Source organism: Perognathus longimembris, chromosome 13, assembly GCF_023159225.1.
Source record: "Perognathus longimembris pacificus isolate PPM17 chromosome 13, ASM2315922v1, whole genome shotgun sequence".
Lineage (NCBI taxonomy): Eukaryota > Metazoa > Chordata > Mammalia > Rodentia > Heteromyidae > Perognathus > Perognathus longimembris.
The window spans coordinates 20971267-20993790 of NC_063173.1; the positions used below are offsets into that span (position 1 = coordinate 20971267).

A 22524-nucleotide genomic window follows, 5' to 3' on the forward strand; every position below is an offset into this window, starting at 1 on the left:
GTTTGTAGCATAAAATCATAATTGCTATCTGAAAAATTCATAATCATGTAATTAATATTTGCCTTTGTCACAGGACTGAGGCAAAGTAACCTATCTGTCTGTACCCCAATACTGAGCCACGTGGGAAGTCTTCGACATGGATGGGTGGGTAGATGGATGGATGATGAGTGCATGAGCTGTTGTCATTTCTTGGCCCACCACTCAGCACAGAGCCTCGTTTCAAATCTCCATGCAGTGAAAGCATGTTAGATGGATGGAATTTGCAACACGGAGTCAGGTATGAGCACTGAGCTAGTTGAGTGAAGATGGAGGTAACTTACTCTGAGTTTCAGCTCCATGAAGAAGAGCAGGTCAGCTGATCTGGTGCTGCGAAGGGTTTGTTCTTGGGTTTCTGAGGAGTTATAACTGGCGTACTCTCAGGTGACCTTTGGAAGAGGGTACTACAGCATGAGTCACAGCACCAGGACTAAAGAGCTAGCCAGCAGGAAGGAAAAAGATAGACGTCTCATGTGATGTCTCCTTCAGGTTGCTATACTGATGTGGAAGAAAGAAAAAAAGAAAAACTGACCTGAAAAGCAGAAGGGATTGTTTTAAAGGGAGGCACTTACTGTGTGTGTGGAAGGCCCTGAGGAAAGAGCAGGGGGAAAGCCAAAGTTCTAGAAGTAGGTGGGGAGGGAGTGTCCAATTTATATATATTCAAGGGAGACAGGGGGCTAAAGGTATTTCCCAGGCTGGGAAAGCACTGATGACCCAATAAAGTGCTTTTTATGAGACTTTATGCTGAATTCTAGCACAACCACTCCAGGAAGGATCCAGTAGCATCTACTCCCTCCACCCCTCTTCAGAACAGGAAACAAGCTGGGAGAGGTTGTCTAGCCCAAGTCTCACAATGGGCAAGTGGCAGGACTGAGGCTCCATTCATGCCTCCTCTGCTGAGAAACAGTGAGAACACCCAGTGCCTGGGCATGCTCCCCTCTGGCCCTCTGGTTGGTGTCTGAGATTCTGCCCAGAGTCCCTAGGCTCAACACCTCTCCCCAAATATGTCTGGGATCTGTGAACGCAGACTCCTCTTGGATTCTTTCAAAACTCCTTTCCAGGGCCCTATGGGGCTCTTGGTGGGCTGCAGACACTCTTTTTTTTTTTTTCTTTGTGGGCTCCTGTCTTCCTAAAGCAATATTAAAACCATATTTTATAGCTGTGTGGGTATAACGTTGTATAGCAAAACATTTTCAGTCATCTAAACGTTATTTTTGTCCCTTCTGCTTTTAAAGAAAACATTTTCATAGGTCTCCAAACACACTGTGGCCCCGGGCACTGTGCCTGCTGGACCCAGATAAGTCCTTAGGCCCCGTCCTCAACCCTCTGGCCTGGCCTGGTCCAGTGTGGCCGCGGGGAGGGCGTCGGAGCCCGTGAAGTCCAGGCATCGGCCGCTGCCGGCCGGTCGCTGTCTGCTCTGCAGGTCCATAAAATGATGGAAAGTCACCCAATGTTTATGGGGTGCGGTGAGAATGACCACAGTGAACCTGGGCGGCCGGTAAAGCGCCTGGCTTGGCGACACTGAGAGTAGGTGTGCGACAAAGTTAGTTCGCTGGCTTTTCATTCAGGGCTCAGGGTGTAGCCGGGGCCAGGGGGAGCAGCCTCCTTGGTAGTCGGACGGAGCCTTCCTTCCCCCCTCCCTCCCCACTTGGGGTCCCCGTATCCTATGATCCCCATTCCCCCCCTCCCCACCACCAGACCCTGGGAATCCAGTGTCGCAAAATAAACAGCACCGCTCCGCTAATCGCTCAGCTCGAAACAAAACAGCGCTGCGCCTGGGGATCTGGGCAACATCGGCCCTCCCTCCCCCTGCTCCTTCGCCGCCGCCCTCCCCTCCTCGCGCCGCTCGCTCGCTCGGCTGGCTGGGCTGTGCTCAACGCGGCGCAGCTCGGCAGCCACCAAACCGAGGCGGGCAGGGTCTCGGTGCCACGGGCGCCCGCTCTCAGCTCCTCCACGCCTCGCCTCCGCCGGGACCACTTCAGGCAGGAGTCGCTCGGCGAAGACCGGCGACAGCGGCACAAAGTTGGGGGGCCCCCCGCGATGATGAGGCTGTCCCCAGCGCCCCAGAAGCTAAGCCGGAGTCTGGCACTGCTGGCCCTGGCGCTGCCCCTCGCCACGGCGCTGGCCTTCGACGAGACTCTGGACAAAGTGGCCAAGTCAGAGGGCTACTGCAGCCGCATCTTGCGCGCCCAGGGCACGCGGCGCGAGGGCTACACCGAGTTCAGCCTCCGCGTGGAAGGCGACCCCGACTTCTACAAGCCCGGAAGCAGCTACCGCGGTAAGTAGCCCTGGGTGGCGTTGGGGAGCACCGGACTTAGAGTCCAGCGGGCCCCGAACCCATGACACCCGAGGGGGCGCGCACAGTGCCCAAGTGCACGGGGTTGGCGAAGCCCCGCCAGGGCCCCTCCGTCCGGGCTGCCCTCGGCTCTGAGCAGCCAGCTGTGTGCGGATCTGTGGCCAGCGTCCGGGGCCGTCGCGGGGGCCGCGGCCAGGCCAGGCAACCCCGATCTCGGGCGCGCGGTTCCCAGGCTGGGGTTTGTAGCCCAGGTATGCTCATCTGCCTGACTGCCAGCGAACCCCGCTTGAGTCTGGCCGTCGGCGGGAGGGGAGTGGACCCGCCTTTCTCCAGGTCTTTGGGGGGGGGGTGGATACAGGGAGGGACCTTGGCTTTTCTCAGGTGGGTCCCGGGCAAGGCAAGCCAGCTTTTCTCACTTGCATCAGTGAAAGAGAAAGACCGGGTTCTCGCCAACGGGTTCTGGGCGGGACAGTGCCTCCGGCTTGCCCGGGTCCCTTCACGGGAAGGGGCTTCAGTTTCTTCCCCAGTCCATCCTGGGTCTTAGGGAAAAAGAATCTGACGCTCTTTTGAAGGGTCTGTGTAACGATCCCCAAATTATTCTCCCGTGCTCCTAGGCTAGGAACGGGACCTTGGATTTCCGGGAGAGGTTCCAGTGGGAGTGGAGTCCCCCAAGAAACCCAGCTGGGCTCCCAGCGTAGGGGGAGATTCCGATGAGGACAGTAGGGATCCCCCCCCACCCCCGATTCCAGAGGCCTACTCTCTGTCGGTTATGGGACCCTGGTTCTTGCAGCCGGAGCCTCAGGGGTCATGGTGTGTTTAGGGGACTCCGTTACGAGCCAGGTTTCAGGAGCGCCAGGAGGGCTCTCCAAGCCGGTGGACCGCGATCTCAAGACCCCCGACGCCCCCCTCCCCGCCCCCACGGCCCTGCTCATCCCGGTGGTCCCAGGCGTCCCTTCCCGAGCCGCCGCAGCCGTCGCTCTCCGAGTGGGCTGTTGGGACTAAAGGCGGGGATGGAGACCTGCCTCACCTCACCTGGGCTCGGGCCAGGGCTGGAGTGTCCTCAACCTGGCACTTGAAGGGGGAGAGAGGGGTGGCAAATGGGTGCCCCGCCGCCGCCACCGGCCCTCCAGGCCTTCCTGGTTCCCTAGAGAGTCGCGGGAGGGAGCAAAGTTCGGGCAGTGTCAGCCGGCGCCCGCGCCACGCGCGCAGGACGAGCAGCCGGCAGCCGACCTGGTGGAAACTTCTTTTTCCTGGGTTCGCGCACCTGGCTGCGCTGGAGCTATCCGGGCCGTGCACGGGCCCAGCACGCATAGCGTCCTCAACACTTGGGCAGGAAGCACGTTGGGAGGGCGCGCACCCGCGGGCTCCTAGGCATCCACCGTGGAAGATGCTGGGGAGACCGCCCCAGGACAGGAGGGCGCGCGCCGATTGGCACAGCGGCGCCAGGGAATGGATGGAGCCGCTGGCGAAAACCTTCACTTCGAGGCAGGGGCTAGCGTGGATCCCAGGGAATTGAGTGTGGTAAACTCCTGGTCTTCTTCCGTTCTCCCCCGAACGGAGGTCCGGAGGTCACTGGGGAAGCCAATCCTACTTTTCTAGGCAGGAGCAGAGATGACTCCAAACCGAAAAGGACTGCGTTTTAGTAGCAGTGTGACCTTGTGCAAGTCATTTACTTTCAACCGATTTCCCAGCTGTCAGAGGCGCTGTTTTGCACAACTTCTCTGGGTGGCAAAGGTGTTTGTGTGCCTGAGGGAGAAAAGGTGGGATAGGTGGGATGTACCACATCAAATTGTGTGTGTGTGTGTGTGTGTGTGTGTGTGTGTGTCCTGTATTTAAAAGTAGGTTTCTTTACCATCTCTCTAATCCGATCTACCAGCAAATGGTTTTGTTCTTTGGATCCTCACGAATTAGTTAAATGAATGAATGAATGAATGAGTGAGTGAGTGAGTGGTGTTTTGCTAATTTAAGCCCAGAAGGATTGTTTTTCTGGTAGTTTATTTAGGCTGGCCTGGGGCTCTGGCCAAGTGTCTTCCTGGCATCTCTTCCCACACTAATCTTCCTGTTGGGCTGAGCACTTGGAGTTATGGCCACAGCCCTGGTTGGATACATATTCCATAACCACATGGCCAGAGAAATCCCAGAACTCCCTAAAAGCCCAGGCCAAACAGAATAAAATGGGGAAATGGAAGAGCAGGGCTGGGAATTCCCTGGCCTAAAGCTTCAGGCTTTTGGACTTTGACACCATGTATGGGCTGTATGTAGGTGGGTTATCATCTTTTTTTTTCTTTCTTAGAGCAAGGGGACATGGAAAGAAAGATCTCACAGAATCCATGCTAAGGCCTCCTGAAAAAATATTGTGTGATTAACAAAGGTGGAAGTCAGGAAGAAAGGGCACTGGCCTAGTTTGAGATATTTTATGTTGGCTGATACTTTGTTAGGATAACTATATGAAATGTAAATGTAATGCATTCTGCTGGGCGCATTGGTTTAGGGTGGTAGAAGTTATCTTTGCCCTGGTGCTTCTTAACCCCCACCCTTCCAGTTAGGATCCCTCAGAGTCCTTGGGATCAATGACTTCTTTTCCTGCCTCAAATTTCTGTCCTCTGCATTCCACTTTATCTCCAAATAGATTCTTCTCTTCATGCCCCCCAATCAGAGGATAGGCTTTGGAATAAAAGCCTTTTCCAGTTTAGTCTGGAATAAGCTGGTCACTCGTTTTACAACATTGAATCCTGGGGCTTCTTCCTCGCAGCCTAGTTTAGTTGAGATTATCATGCGGCTTTTTAAAAGTTGTTAGTGTTATATTGACTTCCTCTTCTCTCTCCTTCACTACTTCTACCCCCACTCCCCCATCCCTCAATAATTGTGCTTTAGAAAGTTCTGAAAGGCCTGCTCTGTTTCTAACCAGGAACTCCTTTGAAAGGAGATTACAGTGATTAAAAATAACAAGTTGAGGATCCTCAAGCGGCTTCTCTTATAGGAAGACAATGTGCAGGATCAGCCTTTCCCAGATCACAGTTTCAAGCCACACAGACGAAAATCAGCTGAAACATTCAAGAATTGATTGAAAAGAAAAGAGGCTGTTTTGTCTGACCAAAGTTCTGTTTATTAGGAAAATAAAGACAGACTCTAAGTAATAAGAGTGGCTTTTCCTAGATGCTCTTTAAAGAGAAATTTCAAGGAACTAGATGGGAAAAGAATGTGCAGTGGAGATTTCAAAAGCTGATCCAACTTCAAGCATAATTGGGGGATTTATTCTGAACAGAGAGGTTTGGAGACCTCCAAAGAGGCTTTGCTTTCTCTCCTTTGTCCCTCTCTGAGGCACCACTCACTGCCTGTAGGACTAGGCACAACCTGGTGGAGAAAAGCATAGGATTTAGTGTTGGATGGATGAGGCAATTTTAAGATTTGTCTGGTCTCACATTTACTGTTACATCAGCAAGGCACTTCACCTTAGTGAGCCATGGCTTCTCCATTTGTAAAATGAAGACATTGTGATTTTTTTATTTTTAGTGTTTCTGTAAGAATTAAAAATCCAAGTCAAAAGAAATTGTCACATAATAGGTACAATGTTTTAAGATGAGTAGTTTGGAGATAGGAAAATTTCCTCAACAAATTACTGGGTAAGACATTATGTTAAGTTCTTCTTACTCTACTTATTTCCCACATTGCTTACAGTACTTTAAGGCCGTTTATTGTTATTCTTATTTTACAGATAAGAAGACCAAATCTTAGAAAGGTCTAGTTCCTTACCCACAGTCACACTGCTAATAGTCAGTGGAGTCAGAGCCATTATACCATGAGACTCTAAATCGTGTGTGTGTGTCTATGTGTGTGTGTGTGTGTGTGTGTGTGTGTGTGTGTGCTATTAGAGATTGAACTCAGAGTCTTAAGCTTAGGACAGTGCTCTACTGCTTTTGCCATACCCCTAGACTTAAATCCCAGGCTAGTCTTCTGTACTGGCTGAAAGAACTAAGTTGGGAATAGAATAAATCCATTCAGCTAGCCTCAACCTTCTGAATGGGAAGGAAAACAGGATCAACAAATCAAGACAATAGCTGACATCTCACAGGATAGAAAGCAATAAAATGATAGATCCTTAGTTACATTTGATTTTTTTTATAGGCTTCAGGATTGCATTTCTCCATAAAACAGAGGATTAATTTAGAAATATAAAGAACCTTGTCAGTCTTTAGCTATTTCCTTTTGTTTGTGGAGAAACAGAAACAAATTGGATATGGGAAAAGACTGATTTAATTATTGGTACATGCAGATGTTATATGGCTGTGCTTGTGAAACTATGTGATAGAACAGAACATATGTAGGATCTGAGACTTTGAAGCTGTTTTAAATAAACTATTTCTTATATGGTACTTAAGAAAAAAGTACTGCTGACATAATGAATTTGTCACTTCTACCTCTCTTTTTCAATAATTGTTCTCTCCTTTTTTGTGTGTGTGCTGGTTCTGGGGCTTGAATTCAGGGCCTGGACATTATTCCTATGCTTTTCTTTTCCCCTCAAGGCTAGCACTTTACCACTCGAGCAACAGCTTCACTTCTGGGTTTTTTTGGGGTTTGGGGGGTATTTTTTGGCTGGTTAGTTGAAATAAAGAGTCTCAGGACTTTCCTGTCTGGGTTGGCAAACTGCAATTCTCAGATCTCAGTCTCCTGAGTACAAGGCACAAGCCACCAGTGTCTAGTTATAGTACTCTCTTAAGCAAATATTTAGTTTGAATTAATAAAAAAAGATACAAGGGCTGGAAGTATGTCTCAAACAGTAGAGTGCCTGCTACCAAACACTAGTCCCTGAGTTCAAATACCAATGCAGCAAGACAGAAAAAAGAGGGAGAGAAAGAGAGGGAAATGGAGAGAGGAAGAAAACATGCATAGGTCTCTAATGCTTAATGGTTGTGGAGATTGTTTCTTGTCTTAAGGTTGAGGAAATTAAGAATGTCAAAACATACAAGAAATTTAAAGCACTGTCAAACTCCAGTTTTTCAAGATTTAAGACCTGAGCACTTTACCACACACAGGTCACTCGGGCTGTTACAGTAATTCTCAATTGGAACAACAGGCTATACTTGTTGACATGCTCACAAACATGGGCCAATATCAAGATTTTTTTTCTACCACACTGTTTATTTGCTCTGCAAAATGTCGAGTCTAGGGGTCAATTCTATGGGGAATAGAAAACTCCTAGCATATTATATTAGTCATGCTATAGGCTGAGTTCATTCTAGTTACAAAAGAGATTCCAAAATACATCATTTAACATAGGAAATAAAGCTGAACACCAACATGATAGGATGCTTTGCTCCACAAGGTCCTCCTCTAGTAGCCAACGTTCCTTCTGCCTTGTTGCTCTGCCATCTTGTAGCACTATGCTGTCCAATAAGTGGCTACTAACCAACTCTCCAGAGTGGTGACTATTACATACTTGAAATGTGGCTAATTTGAATTAAGATGTGTTATAAGTGTTGTTGAATAATTAGCATGAAAAAGAATAAACTCCACATTGATTCCATGCTGCAATCACCATTGTATACATTAGGTTAAATAAATGATGTTACAATGAATTGTACCTGTTGGATACTTGTTAGGACAGTTTTCCTAGCTTACGCTTATTTCAATTAGATGTCACCATCTTGGGATGGCTGCAGCCAGTGTACTTCCATCACACTTAAGTTCCACTCTTCCATGGTACAGAGGAGAGATGCAAATAGAGGGCAAGTGTGGGATTGTAGTGCTGTATACCCAGGCTTCTAAATGCACTTCCTTGGTAAAAATTTAGTCATGTGGCCTCACACCCAGATGCAAAGGAGACTGAGAAATATAACAAGGCCGAGAGACTCGGGGGAGAAATGTAGTTTTCAAAAAGGTGAAGTCGGAGCTGGGAATATAGCCTAGTGACAAGAGTGCTTGCCTCCTACACATGAAGCTCTTGGTTCGATTCCCCAGCACCACATATATGGAAAACGGCCAGAAGGGGTGCTGTGGCTCAGGTGGCAGAGTGCTGGCCTTGAGGGGGAAGAGGCCAGGGACAGTGCTCAGGCCCTGAGTCCAAGGCCCAGGACTGGCCAAAAAGAAAAAAAAGGTGAAGTGGAGGCAGGCATGGTGGTTCACACTTGTAATCCCAACACTCAGAAGACCAAAGCCGGAAAATAACAGGTTCAAGGCCAACGTTGTCAACAAATCCATCTCAAAAAGAAAGAAAGAAAAAGAGGAAAGGGAACATTTATTTGGGGAGATACTTAGCTTCTTTGACACATTTTAATATCAGTGATGTAAAAACACTGTATTTCCTGCTCTCTTGTTGATATTCCTGCCAACTGAATGGGTAGAAAAAAGAAGTATTGGTGCAAATGTACATGCTAACACAGGTGTGTATGTCCAGTTATGTTGGCAAGAGTTTATGCAAGTGTGTGTAGGTTATCTGTGACACCTCCTCTCTCAATAAAGGAGGAAACAGCAAAGGAAGGAAGGAAGGAGGCGGTGTGGAAGAGAAAAGGACAAGGCACTTGGAATGAAAATGGAAGAAATAATTTGAGTACAGTGAAGTCCTATCTTAAGGCTTAGATCTAAGAGGCACTATGAAAAGTGAAAAATCACATAAGTCAAAACTATTCCTTAAAGATCCTTTGAAATTGTACATTAAATATAACATGGACACCAGCTTTAATCATGATTTATGCACCCCTCTAGATATTCTGTTAGTGGGGAATAGAAATGATTGGCATTTCGCAGTAAGTCCAGCCCTTCTACTTTCCCACTAGTATTGGGAGAGGATCCATGTTTCTTCAATGGAGCAGCAGATAAAACCATTAGTTTGCTTCTACTCCAGTAAGAAATTCCTCACTATTTGTCAGAGTGAGGAAAGTGAAAGATGAATCTCATGCTTACTCAGGAAGTATATACAGTGAGTAGAAAAGGATGCTTTACCTTCCTTCCTTTCCTTCTTTCTTCCCTCTTTCCTTTCTTTTCTTCCTCTGTCTTTGTTTCTTTTTCTCTTATTTTTCCTGTCTCTTTCTCCTTCCCTTGTCCCTCTCCATCTCTCCCACAGTCTCTCTTTTTATTCAACAGTGTGACCTTATCTTTGTTATAATCAAACATAACTTGGCATGCCTAAGGAGTCAAGGAGCTGACAGGAAAGCTCTTGTGATGCAGGAAAGCTCTTGCTGGTATAAAATGTCTCACTTAACAGAATGTTTTGGCTGAACTGGAGCTGAAGCTCAGATAAGATGGGGGCATAAGAATCTCTTGTGAACATAGGAACTTAAATGGTGGCCTGTTCCATCAAATGATTTGTTTGAAGATTCAAGGAACATGGCTCTGTCTATAGTGTGGTTTAGATATTTGCTAATCTGTTTCATGAATTGAGTAAGGAGAGAGAAGGGTTCTAGGTAATCACTGTGTGTGTGCTAGGAGTGTGGAAGGTTAAGAGCACTCAGAAGCAGAACATGGAACGGAATAGTGAGTCCATGTGTTACAGGGCGTCTGTCTGTCTGTCTGTCTCTCTGACAGCTGGATGGACCATTGAGAAGTAGAGGTAGAGAGAGGTGAGCACCAAGGAATGGCAGACAGAAGAAGGCAAGGAGCTCCAGGTGGTAGCAGCAGAGGGAAAGGACCCCCAGTGGCCCAGTGCTCCTGACAGTAAGCTGGAGGTTAAGGCAGGCAGATGAGCAGGGACCTTGGTGAAGATTTGGAAGGTAGAAGATTTATGCATGATGGAAACTGCCCACACGGAAGGTGCAGAAGTGAAAAGCAGAACAATAACAGGCAAAAGGGCAGAGAAGGGGCTTCCATCCCCTGAACCAGTCACATGCTCTGAGTATGTGGAGAAGCAAGGCAAAGAAAGTGCTGCCTTCAATGATGAAAGTGAATTTCCCTGAAACATTTATGGTAGTTGCTAAAGCTAGAGGACACTTGGAGAGCTTGAAACCAACAAACCAAAGGCTCCAATGGGCTAAAGCCCAGCAATCTATTAGGCTTGCTTTCTTTTAAGACAAAATGATGAGCTATAAAGAGAAGGTGGACAAAAGCTATACCTTTATCTAGGAACATGCATCTCCATAGCTGTCTGTCCCAGCCCCAATCTTACTCTCATTCTTTAGCACCCAGTCACAGTGCTGCCCTATCATGTGGTTGAGGAACAACCATACAGTGCGGTAGTGGCATGCCCTCAGTTCTGCAATACTTAGAAACTGGGCCATGGCTGCTTTTCTATTGTAAAATCTGCCAACCATAGAACTTTTACATACTATTCATGTTCTGGGGCATGTTCTCGTGTGTGTGTGTGTGTGTGTGTGTGTGTGTGTGTGTGATGTGCGTGTGTAGGAACTGCCCCTGAGATTTTGTGCTTTAGGCTAGTGCTTTACCATTTGAGACACAGCTCCACTTCTGGCTTTTATGGTGATTAATTGGAGATGAGAGTATCAAGGACTTACCTACCCAGAATGGGTTCAAGCTGAGATCCTCAGAATTCAGCCTCCTGATGTAGCTAAGATTAGAGGTGGGAGCCACCAGTCCCATCACATTCAGCCTTGAACATAATACTTGACATAATTCTCTAATAACTTAATATAACATGTGTTGGTTCATTTCTGTAGCTGTCATCTATTCATAGAATTTGGATTCGTCACTGAGGGACTGTCCATATAATCTAATTTGGGATTGTACACAATTTTATAAGCAGGCCTAATAAGCTTCAATCTAAGATGTTGATCAGAATGTTGAGCAGGTCAAAGCTTAGGACAGAGCACTCAAGCATCCTTAAGAGTTTTCTCCTAGTTTTTCATCTAATTATATAGTTTTGAAGTAAATAACTTGCTGTCATGCCAGTAACGTATGCCACCCACTGCCTGCTAGTTACCCATCTCCGTTTATTCATAGATATTGTTTCTTTAATATCAAGGTTTGAATCTGAAGTACTGTCCAAAGGCTTATGTGTTAAAGGCTTGGCTTCCAGATGATGGCTTTAGGGAAGAATTGATCTTATATCTCTGATGATGACAGGCATACACCAGTTGGCCAACCATTGAGTGAGACATCGAGCCTTAAAAACTTTTATTCCCAGTCTGTCCTTGTACAATTCCTGATTCTGTCTCCCAAGTAGCTAGGATCACAGATCTGAGCCACCAAGCCCAGCTACTGTTCCAATTTCTTAGTGAAACAAGTGAGTGACCGATCCCCCCAAACTGTACACCATGTTGCATGGAATGGGGAGGGGACACCTGTAGCTTACTTAATACACTAGCTTTCTTCATAACTGTATGTTAGAAGTTGATATAGAAACAGATGTTCATGGTGGTTGAGCTGTATGGCTTGAAGCCTTGAGCATCTCAATAACATAGCAGGTAGATGGCAGTGGATTCCAGACTCTCTGATTCCTATCCTTAGAGTAGGGGAGGGTGATGGGAGTAGACAGGATCTAACAAAGATGAAGACATAGAAGATGAGTGGGATAAAGTTGATCGAGATTTTTTGTCAGGTTGGTGGCACACTAACATTGGAAGAGACTAGATATTTGAAACCCAGTCATGGTTAATCAGCCCACCAATCATCATGGTCTCCACGATCATGTCCTTTGCTTCATGATCATCACTTTCATCCTCATCTTATTCATCCACAACATTCTCATCTTCTCCCCCATCACCATCATTCTCAGCAGCACATCACCACACCATACGGTTCTCATACTCTATATAAACACCAGGCATTGCTTACAGTATTTGTTTAATCTTTTCTATAGACCTATAAAGAAGTATCATTAGCCTCTTTTTAGAAATGAGGAAGAAAGTTAAGTAACTTGCCAAGGGTCATAGAATTAGTGAGTGGGTGGTAGCTCTGGGATTCAAATCCTAAATCTTTGCTCCTAACTATGTCTCCTTATGTGTTCACAGGATGACTCCTAATAGCCTGTCTTTCTCTCTCTCTCTCTTTAAATCCTGTGTAAGCATTTTTCTGTTTTCTTCTCTCTCTTGCTTAATGGCCTCTCTTGGGAGGCACTTGGGAGGAGTCATTAGAGAAAAGATTCTATTATTTATTGCCAGATACATTGGTTGTTCCTGGGACTCAAAATATACTGTATATTTATGCCTTTCAGGAGAAAGTCATACAGAGGAGTTCCCTGGAGATTAGAGTCTCCTGTCTTCCTTCAGATTATACTGAGTGGTAACATCATCGCCAGTGATAATTACACCAAATTCAGCCCACAGTACCTCAGTCTTGTTTATTATATTTAATAAGGTACAGAATAGTCTGAGTTTTCTAGAACCTACAAGAATGAAGCCTTATGGGAATCCAAGCTTATGATTAGCCCGCTAAGTGCACTGTGTAATATACAAGAAGATGGACACTTGTCATTCAGAACAATATTTAATAATGTTCTTATCAAAACACAAGTTATATACAGAACAGATCACAAATCATGCAGCTTAGTGAATGATCATATGTTGAATAAAGCCATGTAGTTGGTATCAAGAAACAGGAGAGCCAGGCACTGGGTGGCTCATGCTTATAATTCTGGCTGCTCAGGAGGCTGAGATCTGAGGATCACAGTTTGAAGCTAGCCTGGACAGAAAAGCCTGAGAGACCCAATGGTACAGTTAGCAAGTAAAATGCTATATTGGAGGTGGCTCAAGTGAAAAAACTGAACAAGAGTGTGACATCCTTGAGTTTAAGTCCAACTATTCAGTAGCATTCTTTGCGCCACTTTTCCCTCACATTGACTACTGCTTTGACTCCCAGAACTCTAGACTACTTAACTGGTTTTGTGAATGGTATAAATCCACATAAATGTAACCACATCATTTGAATTTGTGTCTATGTTTCTTCACTCAGGATTGTCTGTGATAGTTACCCATGTTATGTGTAACAGTATCCTGTTTGTTGTCATTACAATAAGGCATTCAGATCTAGGAATGTACCATGCTGTATAGATTGCTTCTATGGCTGAGGGTGAACATTTCCACAGTTGGGTACTTCTTCAAATGCTGTCACCAGGAACATTCTTAGAAATAGCTTTTGATGCGTGTGTGCATGCATTTCTCTCACTTTAGCAGTGGCATTGGTAGATCATCAAGTGTAGGTAAGCTTCATTTCAGCTAATGGTGTCAAAGAATTTCTGAGCAAAAACTGCTAATTTTCACTTTCATCGATGGTGTGAAAGTTTCAGTTAACAACATGTGATATTGTTAAGTCTTCTAAATGAAGTTAGTCTGTAAAATAAGCAATCACTTTTATTGTGGATTTAATTAGTATTGCCCTGTTGACTAATGAGGTTGGGAGCTTTTCATATGTGTCTTGGCCATTTAGGCAATTACCTCTATGATATATTAGTTTATGTATTTTGCCTATTTTTCCTATTGTATTGTCTGTATTTTATTGGTTAGTAGGAGTTCTTTACATTTTTTGTTGTTGCTAAAAGTCAATTGCTGAACAATTCTAGGCAAAAAAAGTAATACTGGTGGCATCACTATCCCAGACCTCAAGCTCTACTATAGGACTATAATAACAAAAAACAACTTGGCATTGGCACAGAAATAGGCCTGAAGGCCAATGGAACAGATTAGAAGATCCAGAAATAAAAACATAAACTTAGTTATCTGGTTTTTGATAAGGGAGCAAAAGATATATAGTGGAAAAAAAAGATAGCTTTTTCAATAATTTCTGTTGGGAAAACTGGGCATCCATATGCAGAAAACTAATAGTGGATCCCTGCAACCAGGCACAAATAGCCACTCAAAGTGGGTCCAAGACCTCAACATCAGACCTGAAACTTTGAAATTACTGCAAGAGGGAGTAGAGGAAACACTAGAAATTATTGGCATAGGCAGAAACTTTTTGAAAAGGGTAACATGGGCAAAGCAGACTGGAGAGAGACTTGACATATCAAACTCAAAAGTTTCTGCACAGCAGAGGATATAGCTTCTAAACTAGAAAGACACCCAACAAACTGGGAGAGGATCTTTACAAACAATACGTCAGACAAAGGTCTAATGTCTAAACTATACAAGGAGCTCAAGAAACTAACCCCTCTCCAAACTAACAAACCAATTAATGAATGGGCAAAGGAGCTAAGGAGAGACTTCTCAGAAGAGGTAAGAATGGCAAAGAAACACATGAGGGAATTTTTGTCATCCTTAGCCATAAAGAAATGCAAATCAAAACAATGCTGGGATTCCATTTCACCCAGTTAGGATTCCATTTCACCCAGTTAGATTGGCCAACATTGTGAATTCCAACAACAACAAATGTTAGTGGGGAATGTGGGGGAAAAGGAACCCTATTCCACTGTTGATGGGAATGTAAACTAGTAGAACCACTCTCGACAGAAGTCTAGAGGTTTCTCAAAAAACTAACAGCAATGTTCCTTACAACCCAGCCATACCACTCCTGGCCATTTACCCAGAACATCCCAAGCCAGGATACCGTAAAGATACCTGTACATCCATGTTCATTGCTGCACTATTCACAATAGCCAAGTTGTGGAAATAGCCCAGCTGCCCTATAATAGATGAGTGGATTCAAAAAAATGTGGTACCTACATACAGTGGAATTTTACACAGCCTTTAGAAAGAATAATATTATGCCATTTTCAGGGAAAAGGATGGACCTAGAACAAATCATGTTAAGTGAGGTAAGCCAGGCTCAGAGAGAGCACACGTTTTCTCTCATATATGGAAGCTAGATCTAAACTATACCAAGACATAGTAACTTAAAAAGGACAGGTCTTCGATATTTACACAGTGAGACCAACGGAGGATACTCTTAGAAGAGGAACAGAAAGGCACAATGCCTATGTGCATCTGGTCATATAAAATAGTATTTATTGAAGTGAACTCCAGGAAATGGAAATGAGGTTTTTTCCTTTTTATTTTTTGTTGTTTTTCTTTTCTTTTTGTTCTGTTTATTCATTTATATGTCTTTGGGAGTATAAGGGGAGTTACAGAAATGGAAGGACAATGTAAACAAATGCAGCAATGGTACTCACTGGAAATTATGTTGAAAATGAACTATAGGACTTATAGGTGGAGGATGAGAGGGAAAAACTGGGAGAGAGGGAGGGAAGGGGTGACATCATCCAAAAAGAAATGTACTTTTTACCTGACTTACATAACTGTAACCCCTTTGCCCATCACCTCTTTTTAAATTTTAATTTTATTGTCAAGGTGACCATACATCACCTTTATAATAACAATTTAAATTTTAATTAAAAAAAGAAAGTCAATTGCTGGTTATAGTTGTATTTTCTTCACACTATGATTTGTTTTCATTGCTGTTCTTCTTCTTCGTGGTGTCTTTTGATAAGCAGAAGTTTGCTGTTATCTCATTTATATACCTTGTACTTTATGTCCAGTGGTTTCTTACATTCTAGTTTAAAAAATCCTGCTCCAAGGCCATTCACATTTATCTTATGCTACCTCCTAGAAAATTTCTGTTTTAGTGTCACATTTAGCTCTACAGTGGAGGTAGAATTTGAGTATGCTGTGAGGTAAGGATCAATATCTACCTTTCTATATAGCTACCCAGCTGTCCTTAATAGAAAATACAATTTTCTCCAGTGCTCTGCAGTATGTCCTTCATCATATGTAAAGTTTCCACTTTGCAATTGGCCAATTTTTACTTCCTTGCTGTAGTCCACTGGCTTAATTTCTCTAACAGAACATAAGGCTTGATATCTGACAATTTAAGCCTTCCAATTTTGTTCTTCTCCTTTAAGATTGCCTTGGATATTCATATTCTTGAACTTTCACATTTCCGTATAAATTTTAGGACCACTTTTCAACATCACAAAAAACATGCTAAGAATTATATTTAGATATATAGATTAATTTGTAGAGAATAGACATTTTTGACAATACTGAATCTACCAGCCCACAAATACTTTTCTGTGAGCTTCATGGCACATTAGCTCTGTTCTAGTCACTGCATTGAGGTTGGTCTCATCCTTGAAGAATTTACAAATGTATGAACAAATGCAGTTAACAAGACAATGAAATTTAGTAATCTCGTCACTGATAATAGTTACTAAGTATCTAGTTTTGTGCCCAGGTATGATTTCAAGAACTTTACATTTTAATTCAGTATACTTCATGCTGATATTTTAAGGTTAAAGTACTAATTATGTATGTTTTATGTAAAACCATATCTATTATCTTTTTCAGCTTTTTTATACATGTGATTTCTGGTAGGCTTTCATAAATATGGAAAATATCTTTCAGTTTCTCTTTGCTCTTTGAAGGATTTTTATAGTTTCATTAGAACCACTTGATTCAATTATTTCAAGTTGCCAGTAAAGAGGGGAAATTTAATTGTTTCTCAAAAATAATTAACACTGAGTTACAAGTCTTGATTATTTTCAATTTCCTTTGTCACAAAGTCCTTTTGTGTTTTGTTTCATTGCATTCCTGGGGATCAAACCCTAGTCCCCACCAATGTGCTGTACCTTGAGATATGTCAATATAGTTTTTTAAAACATATCAAAAACATTCTTTTTGCATCCAGGCAACCATCTAAAAATACAAGGTAAGACTTCAAAGCAGCAAAACTGGTTTTCCTCTGTCACTTGCAAACTAGATGAGAAGGCAAGCTCCAGAATTCCAGAAATGCCATGTAGATATATTTTAGTGTACAATCCAGATCAGTGCTTTCACCTATGAGGCTAGGGACCTCTGTTCTGGTTGATGTCTTGCATGGTGTGACCCAAATAGGTCTGTCCCCTTGTGGACATCAGAAACCTCATGCAGAAAGCAAAAGATTGAACCAGGTCATCTTCAGTATCCTTCCCAGCTATGATGTTGTAATGCCAAACAGTCAAAGCAACAAGTTCCCAGCTGTCTGGGAATACAGCTCTTAGAGCCTGTATTCAATAGATAGTAATTTTATTTATGTATCTATTTTCACTTATCTGAGTCTTAGGTAGATATCTATTTTCTCATAAGCCCATGGGCACACTTTCCTACTTGGTCTCTATATTCGGCGAGAGAAAGTTTCCTAAAAGATGTACTTTTAATTTCCATTTCTTTTTTAAAAAATAATTTATTTATTTATTAAACAAAAATTTTTGACAAGGTGTTGTGCGCAAGGGGTACAGTTACATAGTAGGGCAGTGTGTACATTTCTTGTGATATCTTACACCCTGTTTTTCTTTCCCTTCCCTAGGTCAGGTAGACATATATATAATACACAGTGTACCAAGAACATATACAATAGCCACGTGGCCTATGCCAAAGGAAATTCGCCTAGGGCTTTAAATGTAATGTTGATAGTAGACAATATGTCAACAATAGTCTTATATGAACGTACATACATAGCTTTTGAGCTATTGTGATCCACTGAGAGGTCTATTTCTGACCTTTACATGTTGAGTAGTTGTTTGGTTTTGGATGCATAATGTAGGGTCACTGACCTACACCTGTGGGATATACCATTTGACAAGCAGTTTTTGGTTTCACAGACCTGGTCTCTACTGTCTCCTCCGTAACAGTCATATATCAAGGAGATCATGCCCCTTTGTTTTCTGTGTTCTAGGCTTGTCTCGCTCAACATTATTTGTTCAAGTTCTGACCATTTCCCTGCGAATAACAATATTTCACCATTCCTAATCGCTATGTAATATTCCATTGTGTATAGGTACCATATTTTTTGGATCCATTCATCTGTGGAGGGGCTTCTGGGTTGTTTCCATATTTTGGCTATTGTGAATTGTGCAGCGATAAACATGGAAGTACAAATGTCTTCTTGATATCTTGGGACCTGTTGTTCAGGATACATGCCCAGGAGTGGTATGGCTAGGTCATAGGGTAGGTCTATGTTGAGCTTTTTGAGAAACCTCCATACTGTTCTCCAAAGTGGTTGTACTAATTTGCACTCCCACCAACAATGGAGAAGGGTTCCTTTTTCCCCGCACCCCCTCCAGCATTTGTTGTTGTCTGAGTTCAGAGTATAGGCCATTCTAACTGGAGTGAGGTGGTATCTCAGGGTTGTTTTTATTTGCATTTCCTTTACTGCCAGGGATGTTGAACATTTCCTCATATGTTTCTTTGCCATTTTTATATCTTCTCTTGTGAAGTCTCTCTTTAGCTCCTTTGCCCATTTCCTAATTGGTTTACTGGGCTTGGAGGGGCTTAGTTTTTTGAGTTCTCAGTAGATGACAGATATTAGGCCTTTGTCTGTTGCTGTGCTGGTAAAGATCCTTTCCCATATGGTTGGCTGTCTGTCTAGTTTGGTGGCTATGTCCTTAGCTGTGCAGAAACTTTTTATTTTGTAGTAGTCCCATTTGTTGAGTCTCTCCCCTAACTGCTGTGCCCCTGGGACTCTATTCAAGAAGTTCCTTCCTGTGCCTATAAGTTCTAGTGTCTTTCCTACTCTGTCCTTCAGTAGTTTCAAGGATTCAGGTCTGATGTTGAGGTCCTTGATCCATTTTGAGTTGATCTTGGTGCATGGTGATAGGCTAGGGTCCACCTTGAGTTTTCTGTATATGGCTGCCCAGTTCTCCCAGCACCAGTAGTTGAAGAGGCTATGTTTATTCCATTGTATGTCTTTAGCTCCTTTGTCGAATATCAGCTGACAATAAGAGTGCGGTTTTATTTCTGGATCTTCAATTCTAACCCGTTGGTCTTCAGGTCTGTTTTTATACCAATACCAGGCTGTTTTTGTTATGATGGCTCTATAGTAGAGCTTGAAGTCTGGTATTGCGATACCTCCTGCATTGCTTTTTTTGCCTAGAATTGCTTTGGCTATTCTAGGTCTTTTGCTGTTCCATATGAATTTATGGGTTGCTTTCTCTATTTCAGTGAAGAATGTAGCTGGGATTTTGATGGGGATTGCATTGAATTTGTATAACAATTTGGGCAATATGGCCATTTTCACTATATTGATTTTGCCTACCCATGAGCATGGGAGGTCTTTCCATCTCCTTGTGTCTTCTTTGATTTTCCTTATTAGATTTTTGTAGTTTTCATTAAATAGGTCCATCATGTCTTTGGTTAGGTTGATCCCTAGGTACTTTATTTTTTTTTTTGGCTACTGTAAAAGGAATTATTTCCATAATTTCCTTTTCTGCTTGTATATTGCTGGTGTACAGAAAAGCTGCTGACTTTTGTGGATTGATTTTGTATCCTGCTACCTTGCCAAAATGGTTTATTAGGTGTAGGAGTTTGGGGACTGAGATTTTTGGGTCCTTCAGATATAAGATCATGTCATCTGCGAATAGGGATAGCTTGATTTCTTCCTTGCTGATGTGGATCCCTTTGATGTCCTCCTCTTGTCTTATTGCTATGGCTAGGGATTCCAGCACTATATTGAAAAGAAGTGGGGAGAGTGGGCATCCTTGTCTTGTTCCTGAGATTAGGGGGAATGATTTTAGTTCCTCCCCATTTAATACGATGTTATCAGTTGGTCTGTTGTATATGGCTTTTATTGTTTTGAGGAGTGTTCCATCTATTCCTATTTTCTCGAGAGCTTTTAATAAGTATGGATGTTGTATTTTGTCAAAGGCTTTTTGGGCATCGACTGAAATAACAATGTGATTCTTGATTTTATTTCTGTTGATGTGGTAGATTACATTGATTGATTTATGGATGTTGAACCATCCTTGTGACTGTGGGATGAAGCCTACTTGGTCATGGTGTATAATTTTCTTGATCAGTTTCTGGATCCTGTTAGCTAATAATATTTTATTAAGGAGCTTTGTGTCTGTGTTCATTAGTGATATTGGTCTGTAGTTCTCTTTTTTTTGGGTCTTTGCCTGGTTTGGGGATGAGTATAATATTAGCTTCATAGAATGAGTTTGGGATTTTTCCCTCTGTTTCTATTTCATGGAAGAGTTTGAGGAGTATTGGTATTAGCTCCTCACTAAAGGTTTTATAGAATTCGTTGGTGAATCCGTCTGGGCCTGGGCTTTTCTTTGTTGGGAGGTTCTTGATTACCCCCTGTATCTCGCTGTACGTTATTGGTTTATTTAGTTGATTTATTTCTTCTTGATTCAGTTTGGGCAGTTTATGCTTCTCTACCAATTGATCCATTTCTGTAAAATTATTGTTTTTTAGTGAGTAGAGGTTCTGGAAATAGTTCCTTATGATTGCTTGAATGTCGTGTGTATTTGTTGTAATTTTTCCGGTGGAGTCCCTGATTTTACGTATATGAGTCTCTTCTCTTCTTTTTCTTGTAAGTCTTGCGAGGGGTCTGTCGATTTTATTTATTTTCTCAAAGAACCAGCTTTTTATCTTATTTATTTGTTGAATGGTCTTTGTATTTTCAATCAGATTTATCTCTTCTTTAATCTTTGTGATCTCTCTCCTCCTAGTCATTTTAGATTCGATCATTTCTTATTTCTCCAGTTGTTTTAGTTTCATCGTGAGGTTATTCACCTGCTATGTTTCCATTCTTTTAATGTGAGTGCTGAGGGCAATGATCTTGCCCCTCAGTACTGCCTTAGCTGTATCCCATAGGTTTCTTTGTGATGTATCATTTTCATTGTGGCTTATGAATTCGTTAATTTCATCTTTAATTTGGTCTGTGGCCCAAGTGTTGGATAACAGTGTGGGGTTTAGCCTCCAAGAATGTGTATAGCCTCTGTGGCAACAGTTGTTATTGAGGGTTACCTTTATTCCACTGTGGTCAGATATAATACATGGGATGATGTCAATACTTTTGTATTTGCTTAGGTTCTTTGTGTGGGCTATGACATGGTCTATTTTGGAGTATGATCCATGAGCTGCTGAGAAGAAGGTGTATTGGGTCTCTGTAGGGTAGAAGATTCTGTATAGGTCTGTCAGATCCATTTGGGATATGGTGTTACTTAGGTCCTCAGCTCCCTTGCTAATCCTCTGGGTGTTGGATCTGTCTCTTGGAGAGAGTGGGGTATTAAAGTCACTCACTATGATTGTGTTTGGGTCTATCTTGTTCTGTAGTTCTGTGAGAATTTGCTTGACATATGTAGGGCCTCTTTTGTTCGGTGAGTATAAATTTATCACCATGATGTCTTGATTCTGGATTTTTCCTTGTATTAAAATGTAGTGACCTTCTTTGTCTTTTTGAATTGATTTTAATGAGAAGTCCAGCTTGTCTGAGGTCAGGATGGCTACTCCTGCCATTTTGGAAGGTGCATTTGCTTGGAAGATCTTGCTCCATCCTTTTATTCGGAGCCTGTTTTTATCCCTTGCTGTAAGATGGGTCTCTTGTAGACAACAGATGGCAACTTTTTGTTTTCGGATCCATTCTGCCAGTCTGCTCCTCTTTATCAGAGAGTTTATACTGTTTATATTCAAAGAGATCAAGGATAAGAGTGTTTTTTCTCCTTCCATTTTCCTGTTAGGCTGTTTTTCCTCTCTTTTTTTTTTTTCTTGTCTTTAGTGAGCTGCTCTTTCTGTTGGGCTCTGGCTATTGTAGTTTCTTTCTGTTTCTGTCAGTACGATTTCTGTTGGGTGGGATTCCCCTCTTAGAATTCACTGTAGGGCTGGTTTTTTATTCACATACTCCTTTAGATCCTCTTTGCTATGGAAAGATCTGGTTTTCCCCTCAAATATGAACTCTAGCTTCGCTGGATATTTTATTCTAGGTTGGCAGTTGTTGGCCTGTAGGACTTGGATGGTGTTCTTCCATTCTCTTCGTGCGTGGTAGGTTTGTGTGGAGAGGTCTGCTGTTATTCGGATCCTCTTCCCATTGTAATAAATTTCTTCACTTTGGCTGCATTCAAAATTTGCTCTTTATTCTTGAGATCTGAAGTCTTTATTATTATGTGCCTGGGCGTGGCTTTTCTAGGGTCTGGTCTGCCAGGCATCCTATAGGCTTCGGTTTACCTGGGTGAGGTCCCTTGTGAGATTGGGGAAGTTTTCTGCAGTCACTTTATTGAAAATTTGTTGAAGCCCTCTGCTCTGGTATTTGGCTCCTTCTTCTATTCCAATTATGCACGTATTATATCTCTTGTCTTTGTCCACTAGCTTCTGGATTAGTCTGCCCTGGAGCTTTACCGTTTCTTGGAATGTGGTAATTTTCTGGTCCTTATTGGCTGCATCATTGTCCAAGAGAGAGATTTTGGATTCCATATGGTCAATTCTTTGTGCTGTGGATTCAATTGCGGAGTTTGTGGATGTCAGAGAGCTATTTATGTTTGCCAGATCAGCTCTGATCGTGGAAATTTCTTCCTTTAAAGAGCTGCATTTTAAATCTATCTTTTCATGCATTTCACG

The 22524-nt window shown here is 42.9% G+C and overlaps 1 protein-coding gene across 1 annotated transcript in view; it reads left to right on the top strand.

Moving 5' to 3' along the window:
• Positions 1–1881: 1881 nt before the first annotated feature.
• The window catches only part of Spon1 (spondin 1), a 265529-nt gene continuing 244886 nt past the window's right edge, over positions 1882–22524 (top strand). The window contains exon 1 of the mRNA XM_048361093.1: positions 1882–2314. Coding sequence (XP_048217050.1) covers positions 2077–2314 — 238 coding nt within the window. The 5' untranslated portion in view covers positions 1882–2076. The remainder of the gene's footprint in view (positions 2315–22524) is intronic.